This window comes from Chelmon rostratus, chromosome 17 (genome assembly GCF_017976325.1).
Source record: "Chelmon rostratus isolate fCheRos1 chromosome 17, fCheRos1.pri, whole genome shotgun sequence".
NCBI classification, from domain to species: domain Eukaryota; kingdom Metazoa; phylum Chordata; class Actinopteri; order Chaetodontiformes; family Chaetodontidae; genus Chelmon; species Chelmon rostratus.
In genome coordinates, this window is record NC_055674.1 from 1534688 (window position 1) to 1546100 (window position 11413).

At 43.6% G+C, this 11413-nt stretch overlaps 2 protein-coding genes across 4 annotated transcripts; one reads left to right on the forward strand and one right to left on the reverse strand.

The window, feature by feature from the left end:
* The first annotated feature begins 392 nt into the window (after nt 1-392).
* Nucleotides 393-10841, forward strand: eef2kmt (eukaryotic elongation factor 2 lysine methyltransferase). 3 transcript variants are annotated; one of them, XM_041956791.1, is made up of 8 exons: nt 393-533; nt 905-967; nt 1069-1149; nt 2153-2254; nt 2621-2754; nt 2968-3212; nt 3474-3623; nt 9660-10841. In XM_041956791.1, the coding sequence occupies exons 1-8, from the start codon at nt 414-416 to the stop codon at nt 9665-9667; spliced, it is 903 nt and encodes a 300-aa protein (XP_041812725.1). In that variant the 5' UTR covers nt 393-413; the 3' UTR covers nt 9668-10841. The 3 variants fall into 3 exon arrangements, with proteins under 3 accessions (XP_041812725.1, XP_041812723.1, XP_041812724.1); XM_041956789.1 differs by lacking the exon at nt 9660-10841 and adding an exon at nt 4817-4956; XM_041956790.1 differs by lacking the exon at nt 9660-10841 and adding an exon at nt 4817-4956 and having other exon boundaries at nt 2156-2254.
* On the reverse strand, nt 4614-10003 carry alg1 (ALG1 chitobiosyldiphosphodolichol beta-mannosyltransferase). The gene is made up of 13 exons (XM_041956788.1): nt 9705-10003; nt 9169-9246; nt 8391-8494; nt 8102-8250; nt 7773-7862; nt 7289-7402; nt 7049-7188; nt 6844-6882; nt 6707-6766; nt 6499-6609; nt 6247-6361; nt 5789-5864; nt 4614-5468 (listed from the first exon to the last, which is right to left on the reverse strand). Exons 1-13 carry the CDS (start codon nt 9994-9996, stop codon nt 5337-5339), a joined length of 1500 nt encoding a protein of 499 aa, XP_041812722.1. The 5' UTR covers nt 9997-10003; the 3' UTR covers nt 4614-5336.
* Nucleotides 10842-11413: the final 572 nt, after the last annotated feature.

Consider the following 11413-nt stretch of genomic DNA (forward strand, 5'->3'; position numbering starts at 1 on the left):
GTAAAAGTTAAAAGTTTATTTCAACTGTTTTCAGTGCAGAAATCGTAAGCACTTATATTTGATTTGTTTATTTTGTTAGATTTCTTACTTTTTATTTCAGTGGGTTTTGAATTTACTGCTGCTTTCTATCAGTGTTGCTCTTATGGAAGCATTATTATCTATATATTATCTCTATTATTATCTATTTTATCATCATGGTATAGTCTTGCATTTATTTTCTATTTTATTGGTTAATCCTGTTTTGACTATTTTCTGTCTAGTGTTTTTTTAACAAATGCAAAGTGTGTATGTTGTTCTTAGTTCACTAACCGATAAACTAATTTGAATTAAAAACTACACTACCCAGTAGATGTAGCGAGAATTGCTCGCGATGCCTTGTGGGTAAGCCGGAAGTAAACACAAACACGTTGAAGATGGATCACTCAGAGCAGAACGAAACTTCAGACAAGAAAAGAGTAACCAAGACGGATATTTTACGGGACTTTCAAGTGTCTTTTTTCGCTATGAGTCGCCTGGTTTCGTTTCCATGGACAGTAAGTAAGACTGTGTGCCAGCAGAGTTTTTACATCTTATAGAGCGAGCGCTGCACCAAACTCCATTCAAATATTTATCAATCGGTGCTTCCGTGCTCAGTGGAAAATGTGCTCAATATCAAAGTATGACTGAAATCATGTCTCAATTCAACGGACTCTTCTGCTTAATCCAGCACATGTACGATCCACCAGCAGGTCGGAATTAAAACTAATTCAGTTCAATTCAAAGGTTTTATTTGTCACATACACAAACAATCTGTCCAGGTGTTGATATTTAAAACTATTTTGAATACAAATCCATTAGATTAGAAAATTCACCTCATTAAAGCTTTGAAACCATTTCATAATTTCTAACTGAAAATGTTTTCCAGTTTTTAGAAAAAGACCTGGCAAGCAACAAATCATCAGACTTGATTTCAGACATCTTGAAACAGGTAAGGAGACCTGCACACAACCTGTCAGCGTCTTATAATGAGAAGACACACCTGAAGTATCAACAGAATTAACAATAATGTTTCTTTTCTGCTTCTGACAGACGTGTCTTCACTCTCTGTGCCGGAAGTTTCCGCCATCAGTCAGATTCAGGAGGCTGTTCCTCTCTGAGCTCATCAGACGGGTTGGTGGTCTGTCAGTCTGTCTCTTCATGTACATTTGTTGGTGCAAACTAGAGGAGGATGATATTTTAGCTCGTTTAGTTAAGGTTACAAGCAGTTCTTGATCTCCAATAGAACAGAAGGGTTAAAACTAATGATGAGTTGTCAGTTAACTCTAATTTTTTCTCGATAAATTGATGGATCCTGTTTTTGATGTTAAAATACACACAGTATAATTCCACAGATGCTTCCTGCTCTGCATTTATTAGTGGACTCTGCTGTGCTCTGACAGTCTCGGACACAGGTTGAACTCGGTCTCCATTTGTTCATTAAAGACAAATGATTTGATAATTTCCAGGAAAAGTTGAAGGAAATCATGAAGAATTTAGTAACCTGTAAAATAAAGCATTACCCTTGCTTTTCCCCTAAATTTCACATCCATCACTTTTTATATCATCAGCTGTTATTTTCATGAAACATAGACTTGTTTTTGTTGCATATATGTGTTGTAGTATAATTTTGTAGCGATCAGTAACTTTTTGGGGCCCAAATGTTTGTTGCTCCAACAGTTTTTGGGATGGCTCTTGAGGCAGGATGTGGCTAGCCAAACTTAGCATAGTTATCTTTATGCTATGCTGAGATAACCCGGTCCTCCCTCCAGTTCCCTACTTCATGCAGAGACATGAGAGTAGCATCAATCTTCTCATCTAGCTCTCTGCAAGATTGCAAATAAGCATATTTCACATGACGAACTATTCCTTTAACATTTGCTCATGCGCTAACACTAGCATGTTGGCGCACCATGTTAGCATTAATCTTAATGTAATTCTGAGGCTGACGGGAATGTAGTCATTATTTTGGAGGTTTCCTGGATTTAATGGAAGTGTGGAACGAGTGGGAAGTTTGACCTGTAGAGTCAGAGAGCCCGTCCGTCTCAGTTGTTGAGGTTTTTGACTCTGGACTGAAGCGCCGGACCAGCGTCTGAACATGACGTAATGTAGTTCTTCCGGTGTTGTCCCCCCACAGCAGGAGGCTGCAGGCTGCGATCCTCTGGACGAGCTGTACGACGCTCTGGCTGAGGTGGTGGGAGCCGAAGACACGACTGAGTGCTACAAGAGCTACTTACTGGTACCAGACCTGCAAACACCCATCATGCACTGCGCTACAATGACGGTTTCATTTGTTCTGTGAGCTGTGCTGCAAAGCGCTGCTTGACATCCACCTCATGTTGTGTAACTGACTGCGTCGACGGCTGCTGCAGCTCTCAGGCCCTCAGACTAAACCTCTGCACAGAAGCAGAACATGAACAGAATCAGCATTCATGAAGGGTTTGATTGTGGGACGATTAATAAAGAGGAAATTGCTACAGGCCAAATTTTCATGCTTCGGTGCTGGTTGTGGATCCAAAATGTCATAAAGACAGTTTGAAGATGAAACACTGCAGCTGAATGCTGTCCCTCCTGACATTTGCATCGTGTTGTTTTTGTCCTGCAGCCCAGCGGTGATGCTGTCAGCCTGTTGGAAAGCGTAGCTCTGATCTCAGAGGGCACTACTGGTCTGGTGACCTGGGAGGCTGCTCTCTACCTGGCAGAGTGGGCTCTGGATCACCGGCAGACCTTCACTGGCAGGTATCCAACCCCTCATCCACTGCAAGAAGAAGTTCAGTTATGAGAGAAAAATATATTTATTCAGTGAAAAGGAGCCTCCAAGATTTAAAGACTATTTTTGTTTTAATTTTATGTATCCTGATGGGAGTCGGGGATCCAGGATTTCAGCTCCTTTTCACTCATAAACAGAGTTTTTAAACCTGTTCTCCTCCCTCCGTCTCCCTCTGGCTGCAGGACGGTGCTGGAGCTGGGCAGCGGCGTGGGGTTGACCGGCATCACCATTTGTCGCTCCTGCCGCCCGAACAGATTCGTCTTCAGCGACTGTCACCGCGGCGTCCTGCAGAAGCTGAGAACCAACGTCCAGCTGAACGGCCTGACTGACCGGACGTCTCCGGCCGTCAGCGTGGAGGAGGTGGACTGGACGGCGGCAACGGAGGAACAGCTGAAACGGATCGGGGCGGACACCGTCATTGCTGCAGGTTAGGAGGGCGGCGCTCCGTGACCTCACACTTCTTAGCCAACTAATCAGTTAATCAGCTAATCTATAACAAAACATCACATTTTAGACATTTTTCTGGAGTAGTAGTAGTAGTAGTAGTAGTAGTAGTAGTAGTAGCACTGTATGAAGTAGCTTAGAGGAAAAGGCTACAGTACAAGTACCTCAGATTGTCACTTGTGTACAGTACTTGAGTAAATGTATCCAGTTACATGGCAGCGCCGCTCTCTTCCCTGTGGTGCAGATGTGGTTTATGACCCCGACATCGTGGGAAGTCTGGTGCAGCTGCTGTCCAGGATCCTGAGCTGTTCGTCTCCTGGAGTCCTCCCTGAGGTCCTCATCTGCTCCACCATCAGAAACCCGGAGACTTACAGCGGCTTCAAGCTGCAGCTCGGTAAGAGACCGCCGACAACAGATATCTGAGTCTGACCACACACACATCAGCCCGAGCTCTGCTCCCACGCCGGTCTGAAGAGTCTGCGCGTGGCGTACGGGGTCACGGCTGGACCCTGAAGTGATGTCCTCCATATTTTTATTTCAACCTCAGAGGAGTTTACATTCAACAGTTACAAGCGAGTTTTATAGGCGATTAAACCACATTTATTTATGTTTGACTACTTTAAGGCCAACGAAATCCTAAAAGAGGATTCAGCAGTCCTGGATTCTGTTTGTGTCCTGAATGAACTGAGGGCGTGGAGGGTGGGGGCGGTGGATGAACGGGCGGAGAGTTTGTGTTTGTGCTGCAGTGAGACTGAACGAGTGCTGCAGACTCGAAACATGTTCTCCTCAGCGGTGGAAGAAGTTCTCAGATCTTTTACTTGAGTAAAAGTAACAACACCGTGTAAAAATACTCTGCTACAAAGTCCTGCATTTAAAATCTTAAGTTCGAAAGTATTCATCAAAAAATATACGTAAAGTATCAAAAATACTCATGATGACAAAGGCCCGCTCTACTGTCAACGCTTTCACAACAGATGTAAGTTTTTCTATTTTATGTTCATTTGTCTTGACTTTTGCAGATTCCTCGTGTCGACTTACTGATTTGAGACAAACAGATATTAGTGAATTATAATTACTGATACATTTGTGTTCATCATTTTAATGTTGCAGCTGAAGATATATTTATATATCTATTGTATATCTATAGGATATATCATAATTTATTAGTTGATTTATATTTTGTATTAACAATCTGAATCTGCAAAGAAACCAGTAACTAAAGCTGTGAGATCAATGTAATGGAGTAAAAAATACAATATTTCCCTCTGAAATGTAGTCGAGTAGAAGTACAAAGCAGCAGAAAATGCAAATATATTGTATTATTACTACAATATTGCGCACAAGTACAGTACTTGAGTAAATGTACTTAGTTACATTCTATCAGTTTATTAGCCCTAACCATCATAAGGTCAGCCCCGCTGTAGCTGCTGTCGTTGTTGTTGTTGAACATGATAAAGTTGTTTTCTATCAATTCTAATCAGACTGAATCCAAACTGACCTTCAGTGAATTGAAATGCTTCTTCCTGATTGGTTGCTGTTAGCTGTTTTCCTGCCTCAGTGAACTGACTGGACGTCTCGTTTTGACAGAAAAAGCCGGAATCAGCCATCATGTGATCGCAGGACCCGTCAGCCACGTGTTTCCCTACAGCAGACCGTCCGCTATAGAACTGATCAGACTGCTCAGGTGACACCGCTGTAGCACAATAAAGATTTTATTTACAAATGTACATCGTATCAAAGCGTCCTTTATACATTCAAGTTCTGAGACGAAGGAAAAACCGCTGGAATGGAAAGTGAATTTCAGGTGGAGAGTTTAGAGAAGCACCTGCTGGACGGACTCAGGTGGACTGAGTGATGCTGAGTCCCCTTCAGAGTGCAGATGTTTGGCTCTGGATGGTCCACAGACCGCTGAGAAAGTCCTCTACCTTCATACGAGACATTAAAACTAAACGTGCCGACTCATTCTCTGCCACTCCCCCCGTGTGAAGTGTCTGTTGGTTTGTCCTGAAGTGAAAACCACCCGAGTAAAAGCTGGTGTCTGATAACAACGTTCATTTTAGAGGCTTTACTGTGTGGAAATATTTCAATCCGCCATGAAGACCCTCCATTAAGGACCAGAGATCAGAGGCAGGACGTTCTGGTCCCAGTTGTCGTCCCAGCGCTGCCCTCTGCTGGTGCGGAGGTTCCTCCTGAACGCACCCAGTCTGCCGTCTGAACTGGGAAAGTCTGACAGGAGAGACTGAACACAGACAGACAGACACGCGCACAGTTATTTCAAATACTTAAATAAATACTCATCTTGATACAGATATTTTTGAAAGTTCAGGGGTCACATTAGGACATTTTGTGTTCAGAGAGTAAATTAACGTCCTCAACATCATGTTTTTACTGACGTCCAGGTGTGACATCCAGTTTTCTTTCACTCTGTGTTGAAAACTATGACTGCATTTACAGGCAGACATGAAGCAACGAATCTTTCGGTCTTTGGAGTGAAACATCGTCTATGTGCAGCTTTTCATCAGGTGTTCACAGATCCGTCGTTTGACACGACTCTCTCACCTTGAGCTGCCCGGCGAGTTCCTGAGAGTCTCTGAAGATCAGTCCGTTCTCCTCGTGCTTCACCAGCTCATGTAAACTGGAAACCACACACACACACAGACACACAGACAGATGAGCTACAAGCTTCTACAGATCAGCTTAGTTTAAGAGTCTTAATGTCAACACTGAACACTGAATCATTTCAGTCTTTTTGAGCCTTTTGGTTTATTTCTGAGTTCCTTTAACACAAATCAGTCAGGATCCTCTGAGGATCTCATCAATGTGAACATCAAAGATAAATAACTCGACTCTGGAATTTCCAAAACATGAATGTAAAAAGCACAGAGCTCAGTGTGTGCCCCCTACAGGCCGTGCTGGTTACTACACCTCAGTAGAAAAGCTGGAGACAAGGTCACGCTCTGTGTTAAGGTCTACAGCAGGCAGCAATTCAAAGCCCCCTCCGCCCTGACGGAGCTCACCAGTTGAAGTGGATGGCGCAGACGGGCAGGCAGCAGCCGAACATGTCCACCACCTTCATGGGCAGATCCAGACCGCTGGACGACTTGTGGAGACAAACGCCGAGATCTGCTGAACCTGGCGAGACAAACGCACGCAGACACGTTCACTGAGGCGTCTTCATCGTGAGGAACAACACAACTGAATAAAACCACATTCAAGATACTCAGGACACGTGTGTGAAGAGGGGCCGAACACAGTCGGTCCAGGCTCACCCAATAAGACGGGATAGTCCTCGGCCTCCAGCCAGGGGGTGCAGATCGTCACATGTTCTAAGTGCAGGCGGTCGATCAGCTTCCTGTAGTGTTCCTTCTGAGGACCTTTACCTGCACACACACACACACACACACAAAAACATGAGAGGCAACACACACACACACACACACACTCCCGACTGACAGCTCCAACCTGTCTGAGGATTACCTGTGATCACACACACCAGAGACGGCAGAGACGCTCCGCCTTTGATGAAACCTTCGTACTCTGTGGAGAACAAACACGGATCAGATTTCAGTCGTGTGGAGACGAAAGTGAAGCGCAGCAGTTTGAACGTGTCCTACCTTCGAGAGCCTTCAGCAGGACGGAGAAGTCTTCATCCTCTGTGGACGGACGGACAGACAGAGACACAGAGACAGACAGAAAGTTAAAAAGTAAAACTTGTGACCGCCCACAATGCCTGAAGAATCGATTCCCTCGGGCAGCTGATCTGTGCATCAGCTGATCGAGGCGAACCTGCGTCACGTGTGGACGTTTGAGTGTCGTCACCTGTCCAGCTGGTGCTGCTGAGCAGCAGCGCCGGTCGCTCCGCCCTCAAGGTCACTGTGTCATCAGTGAGGTCACAATCTGAGAAGACGGTCCTCTCCACCTTCACCTCCACCTCCACCTCCACCTGCGCCTCCTCAGACCTGGAAATCACACACCAAGTCAGTGTGTGTGCTTCAGGGGAAACCAGTGCAGGACTGCAGCTACGCTCCTGTCTCTGCAGCGTCCTGCAGCGTTTCTCACCTGCTGCTCCGGAACTGAGGATACGTGTCGGCCAGTCTCATGAAGAGCTCGTGCCGCAGCCTCAGCGGAGTCTCCCTGAAGATGGAGGCGGGTCTGTCGTACAGAGTCGTCGCCCTGCAGACGTCAAACAGTCAGAACTATCACTTTACTTCATGTTATCAGCTCACAGGTGGGCTGACAGGTGTGCTAGAGTCAATCTCATGCATAATTCATCAGGAGCTGCCATGAAATGTGCTGTATGTATTCATTGTCCCCAGAGGATGACTGATTCTGACTCTAAAGACTTCATGAACTCTGTTATCGCCACCATCATGACAAATGTGAATCTTTTAGCTCCACTTCTGTTAAGACTCAAAGAGAAGCTGAACTGCCGCTCTGACAGACTGTCAGGTGTAATGAGCATTTCAGCCTCTAGAGGCTGCTAGTGAGGCTTCATAATTGAATTTGGTTACAAAAAAAATGAGACGCTCGAAACAAATCGTACTTGATGGACCAGTTTTTCTGCAGGTCGTCCCTCATTGCGTTGGTGACACACAGGTTGTGAGAGGCCAGAGGGCCGAAGAAGCGTTCGTACCTGGAAGAAGACAAACTGTTCAAGCCTCATCAACACAACAGAAACCCAGAAATGACAACATATAAAGTTCAAGAGGGGGGTTGTTGTAGATTGAGCACCACAAGGAACACAAATCCATCATTTATCTCAAGGAAACTGCCTCAAAACCATTGACAACCACAGATAAAGTCAGCAGACATTTGTTATTAATGTGTCTGGACAGTTCAGGACGCGGCCTCCATCAGCCTCACAGCACTGACCGCTTTGCCAGCTGCACCACCGGGTGTCCCTGGCCGTGGCTCAGGGCCATGACGGTGTAGCCGTAGTTGTGCCAGTCGATGACGAATCTGCTGCCGCGCAGGACGCACACGAGCCAAACCACCGCAATGCTGGGCAAGCCTGGAGGATTCTGGGATACAAACACAACCATTGACTTCATAGAAGTATTAAAACTCATTACAGATTCTCAGTGTTTTCTGACTGTCGGTGTGAGTCCGGTTTCAGGCCAGAGAGGCTTTCAGAGCGTTCATTCATTCAGACTGCACAAACCTGCATCAGGATGTGAGACTGTGTCTCCCCCCTCAGCAGCACGTGAAGAAGCTGCAGACACTGAACGACCACCTTCGTCACGTAGGTGAGGATTTTTGGTCCCACTGAAAAAACAACAAAGCACTTTTCAGCATTTTCATCAGCCATGAAAACAGAGGTGGAATGCAACTAAGTACATTTACTCAAGTACTGTACTTAACCCTATAATGCCGTGGGTATCATATTTATACATGGATTCTGAAACGTTTTGTATTGCCATATGGTAAAAACTTTGCTCAAAACGATACAAACAAAAAAACATATTTGGTCATTTTTAAATGTTTTTTTTTTAATTGTTAAAGGGCCAAATAAAGTCTTTTTTTTTTTTTAAGAATTTTCTATCCATTATTTCTTGGGTCAGGCATTATAGGGTTAAGTGTAGATTCAAGGTACTGGAATACTTGAGTATTTCCATTTTACAACACTTCTACTTCACTACAGATGCAAATATTGTAGTTTTTTACTCCACTACATTTGTCTGACAGCTTTAGTTACTCATTACTTTTCAGATTCCTCCCAGTCCAGTGAAAAGCTCGTATCTCCAGGTGTTGATGTTGGCTATTTGTGATAAACTGAAGGATGAAGTTTTCCTTCATGTCTTGAGAAAATTCTCCTCCTTCTTCAGCTAAATAAACTGTTTAAAAAGTATTTTTACAGACTTATTGGTACTTCTACTTAAGTAAAGGGTCTGAGTACTTCTTCCACCACATAAAACACAGTGCAACATGGCTTCAGTTACCTTGAACACCTTTCACTTCTGTTATGGGGACAGTCGTTATTTTCTCCTCTCGCAGCACATCTGGATGAGGTTTGGTCTCTACAGTCAGAACATTTCAGAGAAAAAAAAAATCACATTTTGCTGCTCAGCTTGTGATGAGTCTGAAGTCCTGATGGAGTCAGTGACTGAACACAGAACTGAATGAAGGAGCAGCGATCGTTTCCATTTAGTTTCTTTGCTCTACAGATTCAGTTTTGCAGGTCTTCCTCTGATCTTCTTCACCAGCCCTCTGTGCTATTAACTGGGGGGCTGTAACTTTGCATTATTACTCTGTAAACTTTATATATAATGAAATAAGGACTTGTTGGCAAACCATGAACAGAACCATGGCTCTGTACTCTGGAGGAGGGGGTGTATGTGCAGCAGAGGACTCTCAGTTTACTGTAACTTCTGATTTCAGACGACGTGTCTGTGAGCAGGTTGGTCATTAATCGTTGTGGTTTGATCCGCAGGTGAATGACAGCATGCAGCTCCGTCTAAATGTGCGGCGGTCTTACCCAAAAACCCGACAAAAGTAACGTTATATCCGTGTTTGCTGAGGGACAAGGCGTGATACTGCATCCGAGGACTGCGACCGATGTCCCCGAGCACCAGCACACACACCCGCCGGTCCGTCCCGCCGTCCCGCCGCCGCAACCTCCGCAACCACAGCGACACCAGTCCGGTTACAACCGTCAGAGACACCGCCGGCCATGTTACATTTGAACCTGTGGCATAAAACCCGATTAAAAGCGCCGCAATTAGCGTAAGTACAGTGAGATAAGCCGGCCAGGCGCAGTACGTCGCCATGTTTGTTTGTCACTAATGATGACGTGTCTCAATGAAGGAGGAGGAGCTTCAGATTTAAAGGGACCGTACACACGATGATGCGTTCAGGTCCGACAAAGGAAAAAGAAGAGTAATCGCAACACAAAGATGTAATCAGTGTAACAGACTGATTCTACTATTCTGTTCTTTTTTAAGTTGTTCATTTTGAAAATGTCGTCAATTTTTTTATTTCGGAATTTTTACCTTTATTATTTCTCATGCTTTATCATGCTTTTTGTTTAAATGAAAAAAATGTTTGGTTTCTTTGAACAGGAATGATGAGGTCATGTGGGATTTTGGTTGTGTTGCTGACCGTCTGCCTTTATGTTTGCAGTTGTTTTAGTTTTTAGTTTTATATTTCAGTATATTTATAATTTGTTGTATAATTCTGAATCTGCAAGTTCAATATGATGTTAACTTTATGCTATATGTTATTGTACACATCTGTGTGCATGTTGTGTTTTTAAATGTGTTTCAAATAAGCTTTACTCAAATATGCAGAACAGGGGATATCGGCAATGTAATTATAACATGAGGCATAAGCATAAAATATGTCAAATGAATCATAATAACAGATACTGAAGAGTTAACAAAGATTCTCCACATCAATTGAAAAAAAAAATAGAAACTTTTAGTTGTTATTAGAAACAAACTAATTCAGGAGTAAAGACAGTCCTGGTCTCTGCTACCCGGGGGTGCAACAAAGACGGATGTTTCTCTCTGGGTCCCAATGTGGGGGCCGGGACCCTCCTCAGTGGTCACAAGATAAATCTTAGTGGTCAAGAGACAACTATTTGGACTTGAAAGAAGCAAAAACAAGTTTGGATACCTGTATTTCTAGCATTTTTTAGTTTGTTTTTTGTGAAATAACAGTTAAACAACCTGGAAAAATAATCAATATTATCATCATTATTATTGTTATTATTATTTGTACATGTTTTGTTAATTTGCAAATTTCTCCTTGGAGATAAATAAAGTATCTATCTATCTATCTATCTATCTATCTATCTATCTATCTATCTATCTATCTATCTATCTAATAGCTTATGAACTTTTAAAATAACGTTTATCTGAATGTGCTTGGATGATTATTCCTTCATCAGATAAAAACAAAGGACATCTTATTCTTTACTGAGATGATTCTGCATTACTGTCACTTCTCAGTTGTAATTATCATCTCGCCTCCCTCATGCAAAACCTGCAGCACTGCAGACTGCAAGCAGTCCTCTAGCATGAGACCAGGTGCACACACCTGATGTGATCACTGCCAGCAGATTTGGATGACCCGTGGGGACAGTCATGGTCATGACAGCAGCATTATGTGTTATTATATGTTATGTATGTTGCATTTTCTCATGTTGGTCTCTTTGTGTTGTCATTAACGTGGTGGCCTCCTAAA